Source organism: Leucoraja erinacea, chromosome 1 (assembly GCF_028641065.1).
Source record: "Leucoraja erinacea ecotype New England chromosome 1, Leri_hhj_1, whole genome shotgun sequence".
Classification (NCBI taxonomy): Eukaryota; Metazoa; Chordata; class Chondrichthyes; order Rajiformes; family Rajidae; genus Leucoraja; species Leucoraja erinaceus.
Window position 1 is genome coordinate 13,766,211 of NC_073377.1, and position 27,087 is coordinate 13,793,297.

Here is a 27,087-nt window from a genome sequence, read left to right on the forward strand (position 1 = left end):
CCTCAATCTGCCTGGTGGCAGAAAGATTCACACTATGTCCGCATTTTTTCCAAGGCCATTTTGTTTGATTTCTGTATTTCATGCCTTGGCTTAAATTTTTACTCTTTAATCTGTCAGCTGTTTCTTTGCTGTTAACGTTCAATGTTTACGAAGTTAGCTCAAAAGTACACTTTTGTGGTCTTGGCAAAATCAAACTAACTGAGCAAAAGTATATTTTACTAAATTGTAATTATTTTGTTTCAGTTTCATGCGTCTGCTTTGAGGAAGCAGTCTCTGTACCTGAAGTTTGATCCTTTGCTGAGGGAAAGTCCTGCAAAAGTGTCTGTTAAACCCCTGGAGAATGAACCTGATGCAGCAGAGCCAACAACCAGAATGTAAATCGATTGTCTAATTTTGTTGCATATTTGTCTGATCACTAATGTGTAGTTATTGCCACAATGTAGTTTTGCTTGGATAATGTAAATTAAAAAAATTATACTGGGAGAGTCTGGAACCCGAGGGCAGACACAAAGCTGGAGTAACTCAGCAGGACAACCCCAATGAGTTACTCCAGATTTTTGTTTATATAATAATCTGCAGTTCCCTCATACACACTCGAACCAGAGGGCTCAGCCTCAATATCACACCACAGACAAGCAACAGAACTTAATATCACACACCATTTCTAATTTTATAACTTCCGGCACTCTGCGCTCAAGCTTCCAACCTTATCGTTCCCCAGCCTCGCACGGCCTGATTTTATCTTCACAAAACCCATAAACGAGCTGTCCTGGCAGACCCATTGTTTCTGCTTGTTCATGTCCCACCAAATTAATTTCCACATACCTTGATTCGATCCTGTCCATACGTTCCCGGTCGAATTCCTCCCTACCTATGTCTAAGACACCTCGCATGCTCTTTGTCTCTTCAATGATGTTTTTTTTCCAGGCCCCCACTCATCTTCACCATGGATGTCCAGTCACTCGATACCTCCATCCCCCATCAGGAAGGTCTTAAAGCTCTTTCCTCCTCGCCTTGCAGATCTGGTCCTTACCCTCAACAATCTCTCCTTTGACTCTTCCCACTTCCTCCAAATCCAAGGTGTATCTATGGGCAGTCGCATGGGCTCCAGCTATGCCTGCCTCTGCAGGGTATGTTGAACAATCATTGTTCCTGCCATACACTGGCCCTATCCGTGATCTCTACTCTGCTACATTGACTGCATCAGTGCTTCCTCCTGCACCCATGCAGAACTCACTGACTTCATCAACTTCAAAACTAATTCCCATCCTGTACTCAAATTCACTTGGACTATCTCTGACATCTCTCTACTGTTTCTGGATCTCACAATCTCCAATACAGGAGACAGATTATTGACCAACATCTACTTTTTCTTCCTGCATATAGCGTGCACAGCCTAAATTGTAGGACAATTTGTTCTATTTGATTGTGCATGCCGGATTGATTGCATTCATCGAAACAGGGCGGACCACGTGAAGGTTGCAATCTTCCACCCCAACATCTCCTTCAAACCTACTGACTCCCATAGCTATCTAGACAACACTTCTTCCCACCCTGATTCCTGTAAAGACTATCCTCTATTCCCAATTCCATTGTTTACGCTACATCTGCGCCCAAGGTGGTTTTCCATACTAGATCGGAAATGTCCTCATTCTTTATGAAACGGGGTTTCCCATCTACCATCATAGATGAGGCTCTCATTAAGGTCTCCTCAATATCCCGCAGCTCCGCTCTTGCTCCCCCTCCCATTCGCAACAATGGCAGAGCCCCCCAACCCCTGTCCACATCTTCCACCCCATCAGCCGTTGCATACAGCATATAATCCGCCAACAGGATCCCACTACTGGCCACATCTTCCCATCTCTACCCCTTTGTGCTTTCCGCAGAGACCGTTCCCTCTGCAACTCCTTGGTTGACTTATCCCATCCCAACCAAACCACTCTCCCCCCCCCCCGGTACTTTACTCTGCATTTGCAGGTGTTGCAACACCTATCCCTTTACCTCCATCCAAGGACGCCAGCGGTCCTTTCAGATGAGGCAGAGGCTCACTTGCACCTCCAACCTTATCTACTGTATCCGCTGTTCCAGGTGTCAACTTCTGTACATTGGCGAGACCAAGCGCAGGCTCGATGATCATTTTGCTGAACACCTCCACTCAGTCTGCCTTAACCTATCTGATCTCCTAGTTGCTTAGCACTTTAATTCCCACATCCATTCATGATCTGATCTTTCTGTCCTGGGCTTTCTCCATTGTCGGAGTGAGACCCAGCACAAATTGGATGAACAGCACAGCGAAGAGTGGTATGAACATTGACTTATCTAACTTCAAATAGCCCTTGCTTTCCCTCTTTTCTCCCCCCCACCCCTCTTCCCAGTTCTCCCACCGGTCTTGCTGTCTCTGACTACATTCTATCTTTGTTCTGCACACTCCCCAAACATCAATCCAAAGAAGGGTCTCGACACGAAATGTCACCCATTCCTTCTCTCCGGAGATACTGCCTGTTCCACTGAATTACTCCAGCATTTTGGGTCTACCTTCGATTTAAACCAGTTGTGAAATTCATTGCCAATGTTGTGTAGGCCAAGACATTGGGTACATAGAACACCACAGCATAGGAAAGGGCCCTTTGTGTTTGTGCTGCCCATGATACCAAGGTAAACTGATCTGAACTGCCTGTACATGATTCATGTCCCTCTTTTCCCTGCACTTTCATTCCCCTCCACCACCACCACCACCACCACCACGCCCCGCCCGGCAGTGTGTTCTAGGCCCCCACCACTCTCATTATGCCTTTAATTTTGTTCTTCTAACGTACTTCTATCAAGTCTATCCCTGACGCGAGGCTCGCCCAGATTCTTGTTATTTTTAAAGATTGATAGGCTCTTCATTACTAAGGGTGTCAAAGCTTATGTGGAGAAAGCAGGAGAATAGCGTTGAGAGGGAAAAATGGATCGGCCATGATTGAATGGCAGAGTGATCTTGATCCGCTAAATGACCTAATTCTGCTTCTATGTCATATGATCTAAAAATTGTAGACTGACATTTTTGTTTTTTATTGTTGAAGTGTTGTGGGGTTTCAATGGGAAAAAACATCACTGATAGTTTTTGACATTTCTTTTTTGGCCATTTTGTTAACTGCGTAACTATTTGATTTGCTATAGCAGCTACTGTTTTAAAATCGATGATAAATATACATTAAAAAAAAAAGTCGGAGTGATGTGGTGTAGAACCAGGCCCTCTCGTCCCATTGTCTGTGCTTGTCCATATCTCTCCAAACCTGTCCTAGCCATGTACCTATCTAACTGTTTATTAAACGATGAGATAGTCCCTGCCCCAACTACCTCCTCTGGCAGCTTGTTCCATACACCCACCACCCTTTGCATGAAAAAGTTATCCCTCTGATTCCTATTAAAACTTTTCCCCTTCACCTTGAATCTATGGCCGATTGTTCTTGATTCCCCTACTCTGGGCAAAAGATTTGGCTAACTTGAATTCCCATGCCTTTACCAAAGTCCAGATGGTAAACCCATTCATTTTATTTTGTTTGGTTTATTATCAGGTGTACTGAGGTACAGTGAAAATCTTTTGTATACATTTTTGCATTCTTGGTTCTAAAAGCATCCATTGTTTATACAATATTAAACATCTCATTGACCAGTATTATTTGAGGGAATAACAATGTGGTGCTTGAATGTGGAAAGCTATTTAATTTTATTTTTGTCACAGTTCTGACATTTTAGATCTTGAACCTGTTCCTGGTGTGCATCCAGATGAGGGAATTGTGGTAAGTGGCAAGCTTTTTTTTTTTTTTTTTTGGTGTCTCTCCCCCCCCCCCCCCCCCGCCCCCCCAAGTAAGGTACTGCAGGTCGTTATGTTGTAATTTGAGTGTTCCTGAGAAACCTTGTGTTATAGAAAATTTTGTTTCAAAGACAATTGTCATTAGGGGAAAATTGGTTAGGGCTGAGTTTTCAGACTCATGGTAACAATGAAAAGCAAACTTTTCAAAACTGAGGTATTCCGCAGCAATGTTTGTCCCAAACATTATGGAGGGCACTGTACATTCTCGTCCAAACTATTAATCTAAACCACAAATTTCCTTGGTTACTTCAAAACCATCAATCACATTTGATACACAAGCACAACCCTCCTGGCTATCATGAATCAGCCTGTCTTTATCTCTCTGATTTCCCCCTCCTATTGTCCAATCACATATATTAGGCTTGCTAGTTTGCAGGTTTCCTTTGCAGCCTTTCTTCAATAGAACATAACAATGGCCACCCTACAGTCGTCTTGCAACTCATCCATTTATAATGATGATTCTTGGCCTCGAGCTTCCCATGGTCTTCAATGATCCATATGCTCTGGTCTGTGAGATTTATCTGCCTTCATACGTCTTCGGATGTCCAGCAGCTCCTCAACTGACTATTCTTGATAATTGTATTAAATTCCTGAGACTTTGTCATTCTCCATGTAAAAACATTGTAAAATGTTTTTCATTGTCTTCTCATTGTAAAAACAGATGGTCCTTGCACATCTCCTGTGGATTAACACAAGATGACCCTTTGGTTTCTGAAGAGCCATATTCTCTACCTAGTTACCTGTTTCCCTTTTATATACACATCTCTTTGGATCCTCCTTTAATCTTATCTGCTGAAACTATCTCATACTCCCCTTTTACCAATGTAACTTCCTTCTGTGTGCTACCCAATCTCGTAAATTCGTCCAAGGATGCACTTGATCCCACCTGCCTAAACCTGACCATGCTTCTAATTTTGTGATCAGAACCTCAATTTCTCTTGTGATCCAGAATTATTTACTCCAACCTGCCTTGCCCTTCACTCCAGCAGGTACATGCATACTTTGAACTTTCACTGTTGCACTTTTAAAAGCATCCCACCATTCTAGATGTCGCTTTGCATGCAATTGCCATATTCCAACTTCAAAGTATTCCCCCTCTCCAGCAGAGCAGCCTGCAGCCAGCATGTCTCCCTGTAAGACCCCCGTGAGGATCTCGAACACTTTGCTCGTGACAACCTTGGCCGTGGTGCCCAAGTACATATCCTCAAATTACAAAAATAAGAGCAAAGTGCTGGAGTAACTCAGTGGCTCGGGCAGCATCTCTGGAGGTTATGGATAGGCAGCGCTTTGGGTTGGAATCCATCAGTCTGAAAGGGTCCTAAAATTATATCTGTCTTCCAGATATGCAGCCTGCCCTGCTGAGTTACTTTGTTACTCTTTTTTTAAATTATGTTTTTTATATTTTAACAGTATTAAAGCCACAATATAGTAAAACCTTAATATTGGCACTTTTCATAGTTGAGATAAATCTTTAAATTTGTACCCATATTTTTTCTCTGTAGGATAATGCCTTAGTGCCTGGTCTGTACTCTATTCTTAATGATCCAGTTGCTGATTTTTTATCTGCTGTTCCTGCTGAGGGTGCTATTGTTGAAGTGCTAAAATACAGCCAAAAAGACTTGGATGCTGCAATTCAAGTTGTAAAACGAGAAGCAGATACTAAAATCATGGCTGTAAGACAAGAGGCAAGTACTAATTCTTGTTTGTCTTTGTTTCCAAGGTTCAAATTTAGGTAGTTTCCATCTAAAAGAAAGGCACTTTACATAAGTTATTAATTTAAGAGCAGATAGTTCCAGTTGAGATTTTTATCCTACGACATTGTGATCTGTACAGCTATGCAGCACCTCTGCAATGTCCTGTCAATTGTCCTATCTGAAGAAGACCATTGAGTGTACAATTTGCATTGACATTTATAGACCGAGAGTGTAAAATTATACAACATCACCATTTACTTTGGGCCAACCTGTCTGTGGTGACAAGGTATTCTAATCTAATCCCACTTGATTGCACTTGGTCCATATTCCTCAATCTTTTATTATCCATGACTCTGTCTAAAGTTTTTAAATGTTGTATTTGCAAGTAGTCTATCTTCTCCCCCCCCCCCCCCCCCCCCCCCCCCCCCCCCATGCAGTTTGACTAATTCTGAAAGCCTTTGTGAAAATTTGTTGGATGTATAAATGTTCTGCAGTACTTTTTAAATGTTGCCTTTTAAGCTGAGAGTGCTTTGTCAGCTGAGGTTTGGGGACTTTGAATTTACTGAGGAGTGCTTTATTTTTGGTAGCTTGTTCGTCAGGAAGCTTTGACTTTGGAATGGAAGCAGAAGCACAAGGAAAGCCTTGCACAGTGTGCAGAAATGAAGTAAGAGTTCTTTTCATGTGTATGGTTTTATCATATTCAATAATAGAATCTGTATTTCAAAATTGCATCTTTTAACTTTTTCTAGGAACATTGTTAATGAATATACAGATATGACTTTTCAAATGATGGGTAAGTTTGAATCGTATGGTGTTTCTCATGTTATGAAATCTGGAAATTCTGGCATTGCAATTTTCCCCTTGAAATTATAATGCATTCTCGAATGCTTTGTTTAAGTTATTTAGAAATGGCACTTATGAAACTATATTTCAGAGGCATCTGACAAAAATAATCAAACGTCCAAGGCTGAGCTAGAGAAAGTAAATGAGGAGAAGCTGCAGGCCTTAAAGGAACTGAATTCAGTCGAACTGTCATTTTCTGAACTGTTTAAACGATTTGAGAAGCAGAAAGAAGTACTGGAGGGTTACAAAAAGGTAAGTAATTCTTTCTAAAGACATTCTGGAATTTTGTATTCCGTTTTAAAATTGACAGCCATTACTGTTGCAGTCAAAATTTTAGACACTGTGGCAATGAAGCATCTAGTTTCAGTAATTTTTTTTCCCCTATGGTATTCACTTGAATATGGGGTCAATCTTTGACTTTTATATGGTGCCAACTAACATTGGTAAAAACCACGTGTTTATGAGCAATGTCAAGAATATATAAACAGCTTGATTAAAACTAGTTGAATCTCTGAATGGTTCAAGGAATTTCCTGTAATGTCACTAATCTCAGTCATGGGGGACTTTCCACTGGGTGGGCTTCTCCTTTGAGCAGGGGTTGAGATGCCATTTGCCATAAATTGAAGATATACTTTCACTTGTTATCACTACAAGTCTCTGATAGCAGAAAGGATGAGAGGACATTACAATGCATTAGTTTGTTTCTTCAATTGTGTAAACCTAGTTAAGAGTGGTGTTAAGCTGTTGCCAGAGGCTTGATGGAGCTGCAGAGGATCCCAAGAGAATCTCCAAAAGCAGGGGTCACTGTCGAGGCTGTCATCAAGTATGTTCTAGATGGAGTGGAATTTTTAGATATTTTGGGAATATGGGCTTGTGTAGGAAAGAAATGCAGAGATGTACATCGGCCTCATTCACACTGCAGAGCAGACACCAGTGACCAAGTGCCCTTTTCCTGATTTTATTTATGATTCCAAATATCACAAGTTTCAGAAGATGTCATACACGACTGCAAATTTAAAGTATTTGAACTATATTTTCCTCTGTCACGTTAGACCATTACACGAGTTTAATTATAGTTGAGGATGACCAGGTATATTTGCAAGACGAGGAAAGCAGATCTTTTCCATCTCTAGTCTCCTCCCAAATTCCAAATACATGTGGGGTTATAGGTTAATAGTTCTCTAAATTGCCCCTAGTGTGTAGGGAGAGAGTGAATGGAAAATGGGATAACAGAATTTGTGTCAACAGATGTTCAATGGCTGGTTTGGACCTGCTGGGCTGAAGGGCCTATTTTCAGGCTCTATCTTTCAATTGATCTACAATGCACAAGTTTAGAGAAACAGAATGATAAACTGGTCATTTGGCCAGATGGCCCACGTATTAACACTTTAATGTTATCCCACCTTCACATTCACAACTGCCACATTAGGGACAATTTGGAGGCCAATTAACATACAAACCCTACAAGTCTTTGGTATGTAGGAAGAAACCGTATCACCTGGAGGAAACGCATGATCACTGGGAGAGCGTTCTAACTCTAAATAGACAACAATGAGCCAAGGTCTCTGGTGCTGTGGGGCAGCAGGTCTACCAGCTATGCCACTGTGCTGGCCCCACGTGCCACTGTGTGATGGCATTCTCTCCACTTTCCAAATAGGATATAACTAGGAAAATGGACAAGGGAGAGCCAGTGGATGTTGTGTACCTGGACTTTCAGGAAGCATTTGATAAGGCCCCACATTGGAGATTAGTGGGCAAAATTAGAGCACATGGTATTGTGGGGGTAGGGTGCTGACATGGATAGAAAATTGGTTGGCAGACAGGAAACGAGTAGGGATTAATGGTCCCTTTCAGAATGGCAGGCAATGACTAATGAGGTACCGCAAGGCTCAGTGTTGGGACGACAGCTATTTACAATGTATATTAATGATTTGGATGAAGAGATTATAAGTAACAATAGCAAATTTGCAGATGACACAAAGGGTGGCAGTGTGAACTGTGAAGATGTAATGAGGATAAATGTGAGGGTATCCACTTTGGTGGCAAAAACAGGAAAGCAGATTATTATCTCAATTGTGTCGAGTTGGGAAAAGGGGAAGTACAACAAGGGGTCCTTGTTCATCAGTCACTGAAAGTAAGCATGCAGGTACAGCAGACTGAAGAAAGTGAATGGCATGTTGTCCTTTATAACAAGAGGAGTTGAGTATAGGAGCAGAGCGCTCCTCCTGCAGTTGTACAGTGCCCTAGTGAGACCACACCTTCAGTATTGTGTGCAGTTTATCGCAACTTGAGGAAGGACATTCTTGCTATTGCGGGAGTGCAGTGTAGGTCCATGAGGTTAATTCCCGGGATGGCAGGACTGTCATATGTTGATAGAATGGAGCAGCTGGGCTTGTATACTCTGGAATTTAGACTGTGAGAGGGGATCTTATTGAAACATATAAAATTATTAAGAGTTTGGACACTAGAGGCAGGAAACGTGTTCCCAATGTTGAGGAGTCCAGAACCTGGGACCATAGTTTAAGTATAAGCGGTAAGCCATTTTGAATGAATAGGAGGAAAAACCTTTTCACACAGTTGTGAGTGTGGAATTCTCTGCCTCGGAGGGTTGTGGAGGCTGGTTAGAAACATAGAAAATATGTGCCGGAGTAGGCCATTCGGCCCTTCGAGCCTGCACCGCCATACAAAATGATCATGGCTGATCATCCAACTCGGTATCCTGTACCTACCTTCTCTCCATACCCCCTGATCCCTTTAGCCACAAGGGCCACATCTAAATCCCTCTTAAATATAGCCAATGAACTGGCCTCAACTGCTTTCTGTGGCAGAGAATTCCACAGATTTACCACTCTGTGTGAAATTTTTTTTCCCTCTCAAATCTGTCCTAAAAGACTTTCCCCTTATCCTTAAACTGTGATCCTTTGTTCTGGACTTCCCCAACATCGGGAACAATCTTCCTGCATCTAGCCTGTCCAACCCCTTAAGAATTTTGTAAGTTTCTATAAGATCCCCCCCAAATCTTCTAAATTTTAGCGAGTACAAGCCGAGTCTATCCAGTCTTTCTTCATATGAAAGTCCTGACATCCCAGGAATCAGTCTGGTGAACCTTCTCTGTACCCCCTCTAAGGCAAGAATGTCTTTCCTCAGATTAGGAGACCAAAACTGTACGCAATACTCCAGGTGTGGTCTCACCAAGGCCCTGTCCAACTGCAGTAGAACCTCCCTGCTCCTATACTCAAATCCTTTTGCTATGAATGCTAACATACCATTCGCTTTCTTCACTGCCTGCTGCACCTGCATGCCTACTTTCAATGACTGGTGTACCATGACGCCCAGGTCTCGTTGCGTCTCCCCCTTTTCCTAATCGGCCACCATTCAGATAATAGTCTACTTTCCTGTTCTTGCCACCAAAGTGGATAACCTCACATTTATCCACATTATACTGCATCTGCCATGCATTTTCCCACTCACCCAACCTATCCAAGTCAACTTGCAGGCTCCTAGCACCCTCACAGCTAACACTGCCCCCTAGCTTCTTGTCATCTGCAAACTTGGAGATGTTGCATTCAATTCCCTCGTCCAAATCATTAATATATATTGTAACTAGTGGGGTCCTTGCGGTACCCCACTAGTTACTGCCTGCCATTCTGAAAAGGCCCCATTTACTCATACTCTTTGCTTCCTATCTGCCAGCCAGTTCTCTATCCACATCAATACTGAACCCCCAATGCCGTGTGCTTTAAGTTTGCATTTAAGGTTGGTTCTCTGGATGTTTTCAAGAGTTTGATAGAGCTCTTAGAGATAACGGAGTCAAGGGATATGGAGAGACGGCAGGAACGGGGTACTGATCGTGGATGATCAGCTATGATCACCTTGAATGCAGCTGTGATCACCTGAATCTGAATGGCGGGTGCACAAAAATGCTGGAGAAAATTAGCGGGTGCAGCAGCATCTATGGAGTGAAGGAAATGGGCAACGTGTCGGGCCGAAACCTTTCTTCCGAATGGCCTACTCCTGCACCTATTGTCTATGGTCTAATTTTGAGCAAGAAATTTTGTGGTTTCCATTATAAAAGTGGTCAGTCCTGAAATACCAATATTCCCTATAATGGTAAGCTTTGAAAATTTAAAAGACATGCAGTTATCACTTCCTATTTTACATGTGTGATCAAGCAATCAATGCATGCATCAAAACTCTGAAATTTCTTGAAGTTCTTTCACTTTCATTCTATTCAACCTGCCAACATGTCACTAAATCAAAAACATCCCTCTTGGAAGTTGTGGCACTGAATTTTTCAAAGGTTTAGGAATATTGGTATTTTCTAAATGTCTGCAAACATTGTCTTTTAATACATTCTGTTTGTGGAGGATAGACAAGCCTTGATAGCAATGTGCACTATGACCAGCCTAATTTATATTCAATGCTTCACGTAAATAAGCGAGTTCGCTATTCCAACAAAACACAAGGAATCATGGGATTTGTCAAAGGTCATTCGTGATAAAGTAAAAGCGAACAAAGTGCTGGCTGTATAAACTGTATAAATTCTTCTCTTTTGATAATTAATGTGTAAAAATATATTTAATCTGAGAAAAACGGGTGCCAGGTTGCGGGAGAGTGGGGTGAAATAGCGAGAGAGGTGGCAGAGGCGAGTGAGACGGGGAGAAACTGGAGCAGCGGAGAAACATTATCGGCAGCTGCATGCACACAGACCTGTGCTTGATCTGCAGCCAGGATCAAATCCTGGCGCAGCAAGCGCTGTGGAACCGCCACTGGACCGTCCCTGTGTTTGGGGAAGTCCAGAGCAAGGGGTCACAGTTTAAGGATAAGGGGGAAATCTTTTCGGACCGAGATGAGAAAAACATTTTTCACACAGAGAGTGGTGAATCTCTGGAATTCTCTGCCACAGAAAGTAGTTGAGGCCAGTTCATTGGCTATATTTAAGAGGGAATTAGATGTGGCTAAAGGTATCCGGGGGTATGGAGAGAAGGCAGGTACAGGATACCGAGTTGGATGATTAGCCATGATCATATTGAATGGTGGTGCAGGCTCGAAGGGCTGAATGGCTTCCTATTTTCTATGTATCTATGTCTATTTGCAGTCCTATTTTATGAACCTGCGAACCTTTTTTTTGTTTACCCTCCCCCCCGAATAACTTCAATTTTGAAATTTTGTTACAATGTGTGGTAAATGTATCTTCCGCCAATTGGACTGGGAAATCCAGAAAGAACTGGATATTTTAATGTCTTTTTCTGAATGGTTAGAATGAAGAGAGTTTAAAGAAATGTGCTATGGATTATATGGCAAGGATTGGGAAGGAAGAACAGAGATATCAGGCGCTGAAAGCTCATGCTGAAGAAAAATTGAATCGGTAAGTAACACGTCTAGCTCTAGTTTCACTATTTAACTTTGTTACTGGCACGTTGTTGCCTGTGAACAAACAATTGGATAAAATTGACACTAATTCCTCTTAGAATATTGAGAATAGATGATGCATCTAAAATCATATGAATTAAGTTGAAATCATGACCAATTATTAAATCTTTGATCTCTCGTCATTTAGGGGTGAAATGGCAGGCACATTTGTAATCTGCAACATTGGATCAACTGAAATTTGAGATCAATTGACCTCCAAATGGATAGAATCAAACATAAATCAGTAGCTATATAAAGGGTTAGATATAGATATAGATATGCCATTTATTGTCACTATACATGTACAGTGAAACTGAAAGCTGCTCGTACTCAGTGCATACATACAATTTTACACAAAAAACAAGAAACAGAAAAACAAAACAGAAGGGAGATGGGGGGGGGGGGGGAATAGGTGCACAAATTCTACGGCGCTACATACATATATACATATATACAGATGGAAGTCCGTGTTGGGCGGTGTAGTCAGTGCATGTGTGGATTTGAATTTATGGTAGATATAATTCTCGGGAAGCAGCTATTCCTGAGTCTGTTTGTCCTGGATTTGATGCACCTATAGCGCCTTCCAGAGGGCAGCAGGTCGAACAGTCCAAACGCAGGATGGGAGCTGTCTTTGGTGATCTTCTTTGCCCTGCTAAGGCAGCGGGAGGTGTAGATGTCCATCAGGGAGGGGCGAGGGCAACCAATGATCCTCTGCGCTGTCCTGGTTACCCTCTGAAGCCTCTCCCTGTCTGCCATGGTGCAGCTGCCATACCATGCTGTAATGCAGTATGTCAGCAGGCTCTCGATGGACGAGCGGTAGAAGGTCAGCAGCAGGTTAGAGTCCAGGTTGTGCTTCCTGAGGACCCTCAGGAAGTGCAGCCGCTGCTGAGCCTTCTTGATGACCGCTGTCGTGTTGTCCGTCCAGGAGATGTCAGCCGCGATATGGACGCCGAGAAACCGGAAGGTGTTGACCCTCTCCACACACTCGCCGTTAATGTGTAGGGGGACTAAGTCGGTGCTGTGCCTCCTGAAGTCGACAATGAGCTCTTTTGTTTTCCTGGTTTTCAGAGCCAGATTGTTTTCTGAGCACCAGGTTGTCAACTTCAGGACTTCCTCTCTGTAGGCTGCCTCGTCTCCCTTTGAAATAAGTCCGACCACAGTAGTGTCGTCAGCAAATTTGACGATGCGGTTGTTGTTGTGGGCCGGACTACAGTCGTAGGTGTAGAGACAGTATAAGAGGGGGCTTAGCACACAGCCCTGTGGGGAACCGGTACTCAACCTGCGAGTGGAGGAGAGGTGGGGGCCAAGTCTCACAGTCTGGGGCCGGTTTGTGAGGAAATCCTTAATCCAGGCACATGTGACAGTGGGGAGGCCGAGAGTGACCAGTTTACCAATGAGGATGTCCGGGATGATTGTGTTAAAGGCTGAACTAAAATCCACAAAGAGCATCCGGACGTAGCTCTGCCCCTGCTCCAGATGGCTCAGCACAGAGTGGAGAGCTACGGTGATGGCGTCTTCTGTGGATCTGTTTTGGCGATAAGCGAATTGGTGGGGGTCGAAGTCTGGTGGTAGATAGTCCTTGATGTGCTGGAGGACCAATCTCTCGAAGCACTTCGTGATTACCGGAGTGAGGGCAACAGGACGGTAGTCATTGGGTGTTGTGTAAACATGTGCATGCTGCTGTAATAACGAGCCAGATTTAAACAGCGTAATTACAGATATTGAGTAACAATTGTTCCTGTTGTGTGCAGAGCAAGTGAAGAAATTGCACTATTTCGCACTAAATACAAGGCAGAGGTCGGCGCTCTCCAGGCTCTACAGCGCAAGGAACAAATGAAAGCCCATTCCTTGGAAAGCAGTCTCGAAGATATGGTAATCCAAAATATGCTGCAATCTTTCTCTTTAGGCTTTCTTTTTTTCCTATCAGTCGCAGCAAATTCTTTCTATCACAGGCCACATTTTAAACTGAATCTTGTCTCTGATAGCTGAAAGGGGGCTGATTTTAAACCCAGCACTTAACCATCCTCCATAATTGTTTTCTCTCTTTCACCCTGCTTATCTGCACCGATCCATGTCAAAGCAGGTTTAGTCCTGCCAACATTTTGGTACAATACCATCTCTTGGAGGATGAGTGACTTTTTAGTTGAAGACTGCTTCTCCACTGTGTTTACAGGTGCACTTTACTGTAAAAACTTTGTGGATTTGTATTTAAGATAATTTTAAATCTCCCTACACTGGAATGAGGAATGGCAGGCATGCTTCAATTAAAGAAGGCAATCAATATAATTTGCAGAGGCTGCAGCCTGTGTACAAGAAGCAAATGCCTTGGATCGTTTTTGCGGTTTCCAGTCATGCACTATTTTTAAATGTGCATTTCTCTTCTTCCACCCCCCGCCCCCCCCCCCCCCTTTCCCTGCCAAAAAGATTGATGGATGGGATTTATATAGCGCCTTTCTAGATACTCAAGGTGCTTTACATCGCATTATTCATTCATAGAAACATAGAAAATAGGTGCAGGAGTAGGCCACTCGGCCCTTCGAGCCTGCACCGCCATTCAATATGATCATGGCTGATCATCCAACTCGGTATCCTGTACCTGCCTTCTCTCCATACCCCCTGATCACTTTAGCCACAAGGGCCACATCTAACTCCCTCTTAAATATAGTCAATGAACTGGCCTCAACTACCTTCTGCGGGAGAGAATTCCAGAGATTCACCACTCTGTGTGAAAAACGTTTTCCTCATCTCGGTCCTAAAAGATTTCCCCCTTATCCTTAAACTATGACCCCTTGTTCTGGACTTCCCCAACATCGGGAACAATCTTCCTGCATCTAGCCTGTCCAACCCCTTAACAATTGTGTAAGTTTCTATAAGATCCCCCCTCAATCTTCTAAATTCTAGCGAGTACAAACCGAGTCCATCCAGTCTTTCTTCATATGAATGTCCTGATATCCCAGGAATCAGTCTGGTGAACCTTCTCTGTACTCCCTCAGTCACACTCGGTGGTGCTGAGCTGCTTCTGTAGCCACAGCTGCCCTGGGGCAGACTGACGGAAGCGTGGCTGCTAATCTGCGCCTACGGCCCCTCCGACCACCACCAGTCACTCACACACATTCACGCGCAGGCAAAGGTGGGTGAAGTGCCTTGCCAAAGGACACAACGACAGTATGCACTCCAAGCGGGATTCGAACCGGCTACCTTCCGGTCGCCAGCTGAACACTTAGCCCATTGTGCCACCTGTCGCCCGGTGTCTTTTAAACTATATTGCACACCATATGACGAAGGGGGTCAAATTGCAAATCCCTTCAGAAGTTGACAAGCGCTTTATTGGGTTCATGACTAACATAGTATCAACAACAAATAAAAGATCAAATAACATGGTTGGCAAGTTTCTGAAAATGGCATCAGAATGCACAAATACATTTACATTTTATGTAACGGTTGTTGCCTGATGTCCACCAGTGACCTGGTTGGGTACACGTATTTCTTATTCGTTTTTATGTTTATGAATACCACATCATATCATATCTATATACTTTTAAAACTTTGTGTGTGTCATTTTGCCTTTGAAATGTGTCTCCTTGAAACCCAGACGCAAAAACTAGATTTTTACATATTTTAGTTGATTCACCTTATGATTTCGGAAATCCACTCTTTAAATTTGGTCTATTATTTCCCCAGATTTTGAATGAAATTCTTCATGAAACTCACTAAAAAAAAATAATTGCCGCTTGCCAACTGCTGACGTCACAATGCCCACCAATCGAGGCCCACCTGCCTACCCCCCCCCCCCCCCCCCCCCCCCCCCCCCGCTGTTTAAAGCATTGTTCATTTCTTTTTTTCATAGCATTGAATTTTATTGTTTCTCCGTGTCCGTCCCGTCCCCCACCCGGCTCTTGATTACACCACCCCCTCCCCAGCTGTTTAAAGCATTGTTTATTTCTTTTTTCATAGCATTGAATTTTATTGTTTCTCTGTGTCCCTCGCCGTGTCCGTCTTTCCGTCCACCCCCCCGTCCCCCCCCCCCCCCCGTTCTTTAAAAGGCGGAGAAAGAAGGAGCATGTTCTTCAGATCCCGGGGACACCTGCTTTCTGTTGTCATGCCACTCCCCCCCGCTGTGTGTGTGACGATGCAGGATCCTCTCCAGGGAGCTGCTGTGCATGAAGCATTTCGAGAACTTTTTGAGCGCTTAAGCCAAAGATCCTATAGCGAGCAGTTGAAGCACCCTTGCTCTAGGCCCATCCATCTCTTTCCCACCCCCCCCCCCCCCCCCCCCCCCCCCCCCCCCCCCCCTGCTTTTTCACCGCCCTCGGATCACTCCGGGCCTCGCTTGGTCCACGCCTACCACAGCCTAGCTCGGGAACCAAAGGGGTGCTGTTCCTCTTGTTTGCATTTAGCCTCGTCTTGGCAGTGGAGGAGGCCCTCGCTCCCCCCAGCCCCCCCCCCCCCCTTTTCTCACATCCTCCCCTCTCCTCCCTCCCTGTCTTTCCCCCCCCCCCCCCCCCCCCCCCCCCCCCCCCCCCCCTCTGCCCTCCTCCGTGGAGCCTCCGTGTTTTAATTTACAGACGTACCGACCCCGATAACGGTCGTTGTGACAAAGGAAACCAGGCACAATGACCATTACGGGAAACTTTGCCAAGCAGAATTCCAGACATGTTACTGTATTTTTCTCTGGGTATTGATGAAAATATTTCCCTAGATCTTTATGTATATACATGAGGGGCCACAAAGTTTATTATGAATTAATTATTTGTGACTAAGTGTGGCAGAGCTTTTAGTGTCATAATGGTGGAAAACAATGATCATTTGTCCGTTATGGAAAAAGCTTTTGACTTTCAGCCTTGAAGTAATGTAATTATGTTTCACATGATGGGTGACTTTTGTGAAGAACGGTGTAATGGTGTAAAAACCTGAATAATAATCCTCAATCTCTCCAGTATTGTTAAAAGGCACATATGCAAATCTTTTGAACAAGTGTGTGGACTTTTGTGACTTTAATACTTGAAGGCAGATTAGAGCATGTGTATTCCCCACACCTGATCTTTGTTGAAAAAAGGAACAGCAGGTGCTGGTTTACAAAAAAAAGTGCTAGAGTTAGCCGGTGGGCCAGGTAGCATCTAGAGAATATGGATAGGTGATGTTTCAGGTCAGGACCCCTCTGCAAACTTTGTTCTTTGAAAGAATTTGAGCTACATTTTGGTTTCCTAGATCATTACACCTGCCTACTGAACCATAGCGAATTCTGACCAATGTAGAGTATTAGTCCAGCATAAGAACAGTCTCTCACATGGGCTCGACTGCACTGATCGTAAACTAACTCTATCTGCCTGCACATAATCTGTATCTTTTCATCCACTGTCTGCTCTTGTTTGTCCAAATGCCTCAAGAGTGCTATCATTTCTCTTCAGCCATCTCACTGGACAGCAAATCCCAGGCACCTACCACTGCATTGAAAAAAAATATCCCTTGCACATCACAAACGTCCCCATCTCACCTTAAACCTATAATATTGGCCATTTGTACCGTAGAGGGAAAATATTAACATGCACTGTATAAAATTCTCTTTGCCACCTGCCTTGCAAGCTGGCAAGCAATTGAAGATGGCACACTTAATAGACAACAAGAATGGTCAATAAAACTGCTTTGCTTGTGATTTATAATAAGATGTGGCCAATGTAGAACTAAATTCTGGTGCAAGTACCAGTTTTGTAAATTGTAATGCTTTTTTTTCTCCCACAGACTAAACAAAATGCAGAACTATCAAAGCTCTGTGATGACCTAATTTCCAAGATGGAAAAAATCTGATTTCCTTGATGTAAATATCCTGCGTCGACCTCCTGCACTATTTTTAAATGTTGTCTTTTGTATCTGTCTAAATTACTAAAAATAAAGTTCAAATACTTGAAATTTGTAGTTGTGTATAAACTCTTCTGAGGTTTTTGTGATATTATGAATCATAAATAAAATCAGGAATAAAGCAAATTTCTCCCTTGTGTCTGCTCTCCCATTCAGTGTGAATATGGCTATCTTTGCATTTCTTTGCCTTTCTTTCCTGCGTGAGCCCATATCCTCCCATTCCTTTAACATCTAAACATTTCACTCCACCTGGATTATACTTGGTAACGGACTATCTTAAGGATAAAGGGGAAATCCTTTAAAACCGAGATGAGAAGAACTTTTTTCACACAGAGTGGTGAATCTCTGGAACTCTCTGCCACAGAGGGTAGTTGAGGCCAGTTCATTGGCTATATTTAAGAGGGAGTTAGATGTGGCCCTTGTGGCTAAGGGGATCAGGGGGTATGGAGAGAAGGCAGGTACGGGATACTGAGTTGGATGATCATATTGAATGGCGGTGCAGGCTCGAAGGGCCGAATGGCCTACTCCTGCACCTAATTTCTATGTTTCACACAGTAAACATAAATTGGAGTTTGTCTTGGGAAACATCCATTCTGCAGCTCCCTCATCAAGCTCTGTAAGAATATTTATTTTACTATTCTGAATTGATGTATGCGCCACAGTGGTGCAGCGGTGGAATTTCTGCCTTGCAGCACAGGGGACCCGAGTTCGATCCTGACTATGGATGTCTGTATTGAGTTTGTACGTTCTCCCTGTCACCACGTGGGTTTTCTCCGATATCTTCGGTTTTCTCCCACACTCGACACATACAGGTTTGTAAGTTAATTGGTTTGACGTAAGTGTAAATTGCCCCCGTATGTGTAGGATACTGTTAATGTGCATGGGTTTGCTGGTCAGTGCGGACTTGGTGGGCTGAAGGGCCTGTTTCTGCGCTTTAACCATATAACAATTACAGCACGGAAACAGGCCATCTCGGCCCTACAAGTCCGTGCCGAACAACATTTTTCTCTTAGTCCCACCTGCCTGCACTCGTACCATAACCCTCCATTCCCTTCTCATCCATATGCCTATCCAATTTATTTTTAAATGATACCAATTAACCTGCCGACACCACTTCCACTGGAAGCTCACTCCACACCGCTACCACTCTCTGAGTAAAGAAGTTCCCCCTCATGTTACCCCTAAACTTCTGTCCCTTAATGTCTTGTAGAATATACTATATCCCACAACAAAGTAAAGAACAAGCGACACTTAACTGAGCCAGGCTCCTTGTGTCTGGTTTATTCCAGAAGCCTCTTTTACCTTCATTCTCACTAATCTTAACCCATGTGTAGATAAGGCCAATTAGTGCGTCTGACCTTGGAGTTGTTATTGAGCTCCTGTGGCTGGACCTTCTCGTAAGGCTGCTGGTCAGTTGCCAGCGGTAACGGGTTGTGTGCAAAACTGACGTAGGCAGGAAGGCACCACAGCTGCCCCCCTGAGCCACAGTCATACAAGGTGGCGACTGCCTGGCTTTGTCCTGCTCCGTATGGGTCTGGCGGATATGGTGCCAGGTTTTATGTTCTGCTAGATCACAACATTTGGGTAGGCATTGGATTACTTCGTAAGGCATGTTTGCTGAAGAAGTTGGCGAACGGTGTTGTCAGACCATAAATGTGTGAAGCTTTGGAGGTCCGCAGGCATGTAGACCATTGCAGATGTTTGCTGTGTCTGTTGGCCTGAGTTGCTGCATAGTTTGCCCTAATCGATCAACATATGTGCTTGGATCATAGGATTTATTAGTGGGAATTGGTTCGACAAATTTGCCGGGCAGCTTCAGAGTTGTGCCGTAAACCATTTCCACCGACAAACATCATAGGTCTGCTTTCATCGCCGTATGAATGCCAAGCAGAACCAGAGGCAACTGTTCACTCCAGTTCAATGGGTTCTTCCCGCTGCCAGAGCGGCTTTGAACTGGCGATGGAGCTGTTCAATCAGGCCAATCGCTTGTGGATGAATCGCGGTTGTTCGAATCCGTTTCCCAAGAGGTCGGTTAGCATTTGAAACAGCGCAGACTCGAATTGCGGTCATCGGTCTGTTGTGATCGTACTGAGACACCAAAGACTGAAATCCATCGGTCAACAAAAGCGCTGGCTATTGTTTCTGCTGATGTTGCTGACTTGGATAGCATCTTGTGAACCGATATGAACAGATATGTGTAGTTTCTTGACTGGGAGTGGGCCGACCAAGTCCAGGTGCATGTTCTCGAAACGTGTGTCCGGTACAGGAAACTCACCGAAAGGGGACCTTGGATTGTTGACACGGTAGACAAGTCTTTGCCCATAATCCATCGTCATGCTTGATGAAAGGCCAGATGAAATGTTCGGTGATTAGTTTTATCGTAGTCTTATTGCCCAGATGTGATAAGTTGTGCAGCGCGCTGAAAACTTCTCGACGTATCATCGTGGGCACAAATGGGCTTGGTTTGCCAGTGGAAGTGTCAGATATGATGGTTTCTTTTATGTCACTGATAGGTACGTCTTCCATTTTTAGGGCTGTATGCGTCCATTGGTGATGGATAAGATCGGGATCAGTATGCTGCGCATGAGCAATGGCATCAAAATCGATGAGTGAGGCCACATTCAGAGCATCCATCTCCAGTCTTGTTAGGGCATCGGCACCAGGATTTGCTTTTCTTTGAATGTGTCTGATGTCACTGGAGAATTGCAGAACAAAGTCTAAGTGGTGGATTTCCCATGGTGAATAAGTCCCCGCACTTGTACGAGTCGTGTACGTGAGCGTTTGGTGATCCGTATAAATAGTGAAGGGACGGCCTGCCAACAGATGGCAGAAATGCTTGACAGCGGATTACCTAGCCAAAAGTTCTTGCCCGATCATACTGTACCTCATCTGAGTGGGTGATCATTTTTCCGAAAAGAATGCCAGAGACTCCCACCTGCCATAGACTCGCTGCTCCATGACGGTCCCCACGGCGTTGATGGAGGCATCAGTAGTGAGTGAAAATAAGGCATTGGGCCTCTGATGGCCCAGCATAGTTGTGTCGGCGAGAGTCCTCTTAGCGGCATTGAGGGTTTGCACTCCATCCTCGGTTTCTTTGAAGACGATTTGTCTGAAACTGCGCAAGTTGGTGAAGGGTAATAGGGAACCTGCGGCGTTCGGTAGAAAGCGGCGGTAGAAATTCATCATCCCCAAAAATTTGCTGTAATTGGATCAACCAATTTGGCACTGGGTAGTTTCGGATTTCCTGCACCTTTGATTCGCCGGGCAGGCTGTCGTTCTCCGTCACGTGATGCCCGACGAATTTGAGTTCAGGCGCCAAACACATTTGTTAGTGTTAATGACAATACCATATTTGTCGATCCGTAGAAATTTTGTGTGTCCCGAACGGAGTGACCACAGCTATCTTGGGAATATCGGCAGGCTCGACCGGAATTTAATAATATGCGTGCACGTGATCGATGATTGTGAACGCCCGCTTACCTTGTGGGCTTGCAGAGAATCCTGCAAATGTGGGATGCTCTATCGATCTGGAATAGTGGCATTGTTTAGTGAATGGTGGCCTTGGTGAAATGGTGAACCAGATTTGATAAGAGAACTCGAGGTAAAGGAGCTGCTCGGAGGTAGTGATCATAATATGATTAGTATTAATCTGCAATTTGAGAAGGAGAAGGTTAAAACGGAAGTGGCAGTGATGCAGTTGAACAAAGGGGACTATGAAGGCGTGAGAGGGGAGCTGGCCAGGGTAGACTGGAAAGGGGTCCTAGCAGGAATGATGGTGGAACACCAATGGCAGAATTTTCTGGGCATAATCCGGAAGACACATGATCATTTCATTCCAAAAAGGAAGAAAGATTCTAAGGGGAGTAGACGGCAACTGTGGCTGACAAGAGAAGTTAGGGATAGAATAAAATTAAAAGAAAATATGTATAACACAGCAAAGAGTAGCCGGAAGCCATAGGATTGGGAAACTTTCATAGGACAACAGAAGGAAACAAAACGGGCAATACGGGCTGAAAAGATGAAGTACGAAGGGAAGCTGGCCAGGAATATAAAGAAGGATTGTAAAAGCCTTTTTAGATATGCTAAGGGAAAAAGAGTAGCAAAATCAGATGTGGGTCCCTTGAAGGCAGAAACGGGGGGTGAAATTATTATCGGGAACAAGGAAATGGCAGAGGAACAGGTACTTTGAATCTGTCTTCACTAAGGAACACACAAACAATCTCCCAGAAGTACTGGAGGACAGAGGGTCAAAGGGGGTAGAGGAACCAAAATAAATTATCATTAGGTGAGAAATAGCATTGGGTAGGCCAATGGGACTGAAGGATGATAAATCCCCTGGGCCTGATGGTCTGCATTCCAGATAGACTGACAATTGGGTTATCGGTGGATATGTAATGAAAGGCATTTAAAGACTGCATGAATGAACTACACCAATTGTTCATCCCAGTTTGGCAAAATAATAAATCAGGGAAGGTAGTGCATCTGTGGATAACAAGGGAAATCAGGGATAGTATCAAAACAAATGATGAAGCATACAAATTAGCCAGAAAAAGCAGCCTACAAGAGGACTGGGAGAAATTCAGAGTCCATCAGAGGAGGACAAAGGGCTTAATTTGAAAAGGGAAAATACGTTATGAAAGAAAACTGGCAGGGAACATAAAAACTGACTGCAAAGGTTTTTATAGATAAGTGAAGAGAAAAAGATTAGTTAAAACAAATGTAGTTCCCTTGCAGTCAGAAACAGGTGAATTGATCATGGGGAACAAGGACATGGCAGACCAACTGAATAACTACTTTGGTTCTGTCTTCACTAAGGAAGACATAAATTATCTGCCGGAAATGGCAGGGGACCGGGAGGTCAAATGAGATGGAGGAACTGAGTGAAATCCAGTTTAGCCAGGAAGTGGTGGTAGGTAAATTGAATGGATTAAAGGCCGATAAATCCCCAGGGCCAGATAGGCTGCATCCCAGAGTACTTAAGGAAGTAGCCCCAGAAATAGTGGATGCATTAGTGACTATTTTTCAAAACTCTTTAGATTCTGGAGTAGTTCCTGAGGATTGGAGGGTAGCTAATGTAACCCCACTTTTTAAAAAGGGAGGGGAGAGAAAACGGGGAATGACAGACCAGTTAGTCTAACATCGGTAGTGGGGAAACTGCTAGAGTCAGTTATTAAAGATGGGATAGCAGCACATTTGGAAAGTGGTGAAATCATTGGACAAAGTCAGCATGGATTTATGAAAGGTAAATCATGTCTGACGAATCTTATAGAATTTTTCGAGGATGTAACTCCTAGAGTGGATGAGGGCGAACCAGTGGATGTGTTATATCTGGACTTTCAGAAGGCTTTCGACAAGGTCCCACATAAGAAATTAGTATGCAAACTTAAAGCACTTGTTCAGTATTGATGTGGATAAAGAACTGGCTGGCAGACAGGAAGCAAAGAGTAGGATTAAACGGGTCCTTTTCAGAATGGCAGGCAGTGACTAGTGGGGTACCGCAAGGCTCAGTGCTTGGACCCCAGCTATTTAAAATATTTATTAATGATTTGGACAAGGGAATTTAATGCAAGTTTGTTAGATGACACTAAGCTGGGGGGCAGTGTTAGCTGTGAGGTGGATGCTAGGAGGCTGCAAGGTGACTTGGATAGGTTGGCAAAAACAGGAAAATAGACTATTATCTGAATGGTGGCCGATTAGGAAAAGGGGAGATGCAACGAGACCTGGGTATCATGGTACACCAGTCATTGAAAGTAGGCATGCAGGTGCAGCAGGCAGTGAAAAAAGCGAATGGTATGTTAGAATTCATAGCAAAAGGATTTGAGTATAAGAGCAGGGAGGTTCTACTGCAGTTGTACAGGGACTTGGTGAGACCACACCTGGAGTATTGCGTACAGTTTTGGTCTCCTAATCTGTGGAAAGACATTCTTGCAATAGACGGAGTACAGAGAAGGTTCACCAGACTGATTCCTGGGATAGCAGGACTTTCATATGAAGAAAGACTGGAAAGGCTTGTACTCGCTAGAATTTAGAAGATTGAGGGGAGATCTTATAGAAACTTACAAAATTCTTAAGGGGTTGGACAGGCTAGATGCAGGAAGATTGTTCTCGATGTAGGGGAAGTCCAGAACAAGGGGTCACAGATTAAGGATTAGGGAGAAATCCTTTAAAACCGAGATGAGAAGAACTTTTTTCACACAGAGAGTGGTGAATCTCTGGAACTCTCTGCCACAGAGGGTAGTTGAGGCTAGTTCATTGGCTATATTTTAAGAGGGAGTTAGATGTGGCCTTTGTGGCTAATGGGATCAGGGGGCATGGAGAGAAAGGCAGGTACAGGATACTGAGTTGGATGATCTGCCATGATCATATTGAATGGCGGTGCAGGCTCGAAGGGCCGAATGGCCTACTCCTGCACATATTTTCTATGTTTCTATGTCTTCAGGGAGGTGGCTCTAGAAATAATGGACGCACTTGTGATCATTTTACAATGTTCAATAGATTCAGGGTCAGTTCTTGTGGATTGGAGGATGGCTAATGTTATCCTACTTTTCAAGAAAGGAGCGAGAGAGAAAACGGGGAATTACAGACCAGTTAGCCTGACTTCGATGGTGGTGGAGATGCTGGAGCAATTATTAAAGAGGTAATAATGGGGCATTTTGGATAGCAGTAAAATGATTGGTCCAAGTCAGCATGGATTTATGAAAGGAAAATCATGCTTGACTAATCTTTTGGAATTTTTTGAGGATGTGACAAGTAAAATGTTCAGTGGTTATGTACAGAGGTGCCTGGTCCCTTTGACCACTGGCATCTTTCATTCTGCCTCATGTAAACAAAAATACCATTTCATTCCCTCTCCCAAATGTTCATTCATTCATTTCATTTTCAAATGCTAGAAAAGGGATTGGCTTTCAAAGAACCCTTCACATCTAAATATGTTGGACACAGCACATCTTGAAGAAACACGACTCCTCCTAATAGATAAAGCAGACCAATTCTTAATGATTTGGGCTCCATTTATTGACTTCTTGGATTCATGAGGTGCAACAGAATTGTAAAAACCAACTGTTTTAGGTCTGGGTGAAAGATGGTCAAGGATATAAAAACTCATCTCCTATCTCCTATTTGCTAATCTCTCTCTTGCTCCTTTTTCTTTCTTACTTCTCTTCCTCGCTATCTCTTTTTTTATACACACTACACGTTTTTCTACTCTTTATTATCTTTTTCTTTCATCTCATTTCTATCTTAAAAAAAAAAAAATGAAGTTGTACAGAGAATGTAACATGTCAACATATATTTGGCACCTGAAAAAATATACCACTGTAATGTACTTCCAATAAATAAAATTAAAAAAAAACTCTTCATATCAGTCTCTTAAGATGTATGCCAACGCCTCAAAGAGTTCCACCTAGGCAATGATCTTCACTTCCAATTATATTTGTGGAACACTTTAACCAAAAGGTTTAAATGTGCTCCACTTGTGATGGTGAATTTAAAGTCTATCTTTGCCACTATTGCTGGCTGAGCTTGCAAGATATCCTTCCACCTTTACACTGCTTTTCCTAATGTTTTATATATAAATTACTTTGAATACATCTCTCAATACTTTCATGATACCAGACATCACAACACTAAATGTCAGTCAATTCAAGTGATACGGAGTTGTAATCATGCAGAGTGGAAACTTGCCCCTTCTACACGTGTTCCTCCTGTCTGCCTTTTGGCCTATGCTCCTCCTCACCTATCCTATCCATGTACCTGTCTAAATGTTTCCTTTGTGTAAAAAAAAAGTTACCCATCGGTTTCCTGTTAAATCTTCCCCCCTCACCTTAAGACCATGTCCTCTGGTTCTCAATTCCCATGCTCTAGGCTGCATTTATCCAGTCTATTCCCCTCATGATGTTATACACCTTTAGAAGAGAATGGAGCGGTGGGCTTGTATACTGGAATTTAGAAGGACGAGAGGGGATCTTATTGAAACATTTAAGATTATTGTTTGGACACGCTAGAGGCAGGAAACATGTTCCCGATGTTGGGGGAGTCCAGAACCAGGGGCCACGGTTTAAGAATAAGGGGTAAGCCATTTAGAACCGAGATGAGGAAACACTTTTTCACGCAGAGAGTTATGAGTCTGTGGAATTCTCTGCCTCAGAGGGCGGTGGAGGCCAGTTCTCCGGATACTTCTATAGAGAGCTTGATAGGGATCTTCGAGATAGCGAAGTCGGGGGATATGGGGAGAAGGCAAGAACGGGGTTATGATTGTGGATGATCAGCCATGATCAAAATTGAATGGCAGTGCTGGCTTGAAGGGCTAAAGGTCTGAATGGCCTACTCCTGCACCTATTGTCCCTCACCCCTCATCCTCCTGCACTCTGAGGAATAAAATTGTAGCATGCTCAACAACTCTTTATAGTTGAGGGCCTCAAGTCCTGGCAAAATCCTCAAATCTGCTATCTTTCCATCTTAACATCTTTCCTGTAACATTCCGATAACTCATCTTGAACTGATATCTTGGATTGTTTCATGTTAATCTTCATCTTATCTTTTCTCAAAGATAGACACAATATTGGAGTAACGCAGCGGGACAGGAGAGAAGGAATGGGTGACATTTCAGGTCGAGACCCTTCTTCAGACTGATATTTGGAGTGGGCGGTACAAAGATAAAATGTAGTTGGAGGCAGTGAGACTGGTCGGGGAGGGATGGAGAGAGAGCGAAAGCAAGGGCTACTTGAAGTTAGAGAAGTCAATGTTCATACTGCTGGGATGTAAGCTACCCATGCAAAATATGAGGTACTGTTCCTCCAATTTGTGTTGGGCCTCTAACCATGGAGGAGGCCCAGGACAGAAAGGTAGTGTGTGAATGGGAGGGGGAGTTAGTGTTGAGCAACTGGGAGATCAGGTAGGTCTTTTCTCATTTTAGCTCCCTTTATGTCCAAGATATTTTACACTTGGTCATCTTTATTGGAAACACTTATTCCAGTGCTTCGGAATAATGTTTTTAAAACTTCTGAAGCGCTTTAATTCCACAAAACAGTCCGAAGGCTTTTTAGCCCATGTGTAAAACGTATACAAATTCCTATCCTGTTTACTGGCATCTATTAGAGGCATTCATTTGTTAGGAAATTGTGGTAATTTAAACATGTTGCTTAATCCCCCCCCCCCTGCCCCTAGAAGGATTTCATCCCAGCACTTACATGAGATGTGGCCCTTAGCGGATGATCTTGCTCCTTGCACAATCCAACCTTCCTTCCATTGACTTCATTTACATCTCACGCTGCCTCGGTACACGTGACAATAAAATGAACTAAACTTGGCGTGACATTGGGCACCAGTCAAGTCAAGTCGGGTCAAGAGAGCTTATTGTCCCAGATAGGACAATGAGATTCTTGCTTGCTGCAGCACAACAGAATATTGTAGGCATAAATACAG

The 27,087-nt window shown here is 43.6% G+C and overlaps 2 protein-coding genes across 3 annotated transcripts in view; one reads left to right on the forward strand and one right to left on the reverse strand.

The window, feature by feature from the left end:
- LOC129707544 (transforming acidic coiled-coil-containing protein 3-like) overlaps positions 1-17,715 on the forward strand; it is a 36,377-nt gene extending 18,662 nt beyond the window's left edge. Inside the window, exons 9-17 of the mRNA XM_055652715.1 lie at positions 244-374; positions 3,728-3,785; positions 5,362-5,544; positions 6,141-6,217; positions 6,303-6,346; positions 6,488-6,648; positions 11,658-11,764; positions 13,560-13,680; positions 17,548-17,715. Of these exons, the coding sequence (XP_055508690.1) occupies positions 244-374; positions 3,728-3,785; positions 5,362-5,544; positions 6,141-6,217; positions 6,303-6,346; positions 6,488-6,648; positions 11,658-11,764; positions 13,560-13,680; positions 17,548-17,613 (948 nt within the window). The 3' untranslated portion in view covers positions 17,614-17,715. The remainder of the gene's footprint in view (positions 1-243; positions 375-3,727; positions 3,786-5,361; positions 5,545-6,140; positions 6,218-6,302; positions 6,347-6,487; positions 6,649-11,657; positions 11,765-13,559; positions 13,681-17,547) is intronic.
- The window catches only part of ccdc142 (coiled-coil domain containing 142), a 363,715-nt gene that overhangs the window by 254,248 nt on the left and 82,380 nt on the right, over positions 1-27,087 (reverse strand). The window lies entirely within an intron of this gene.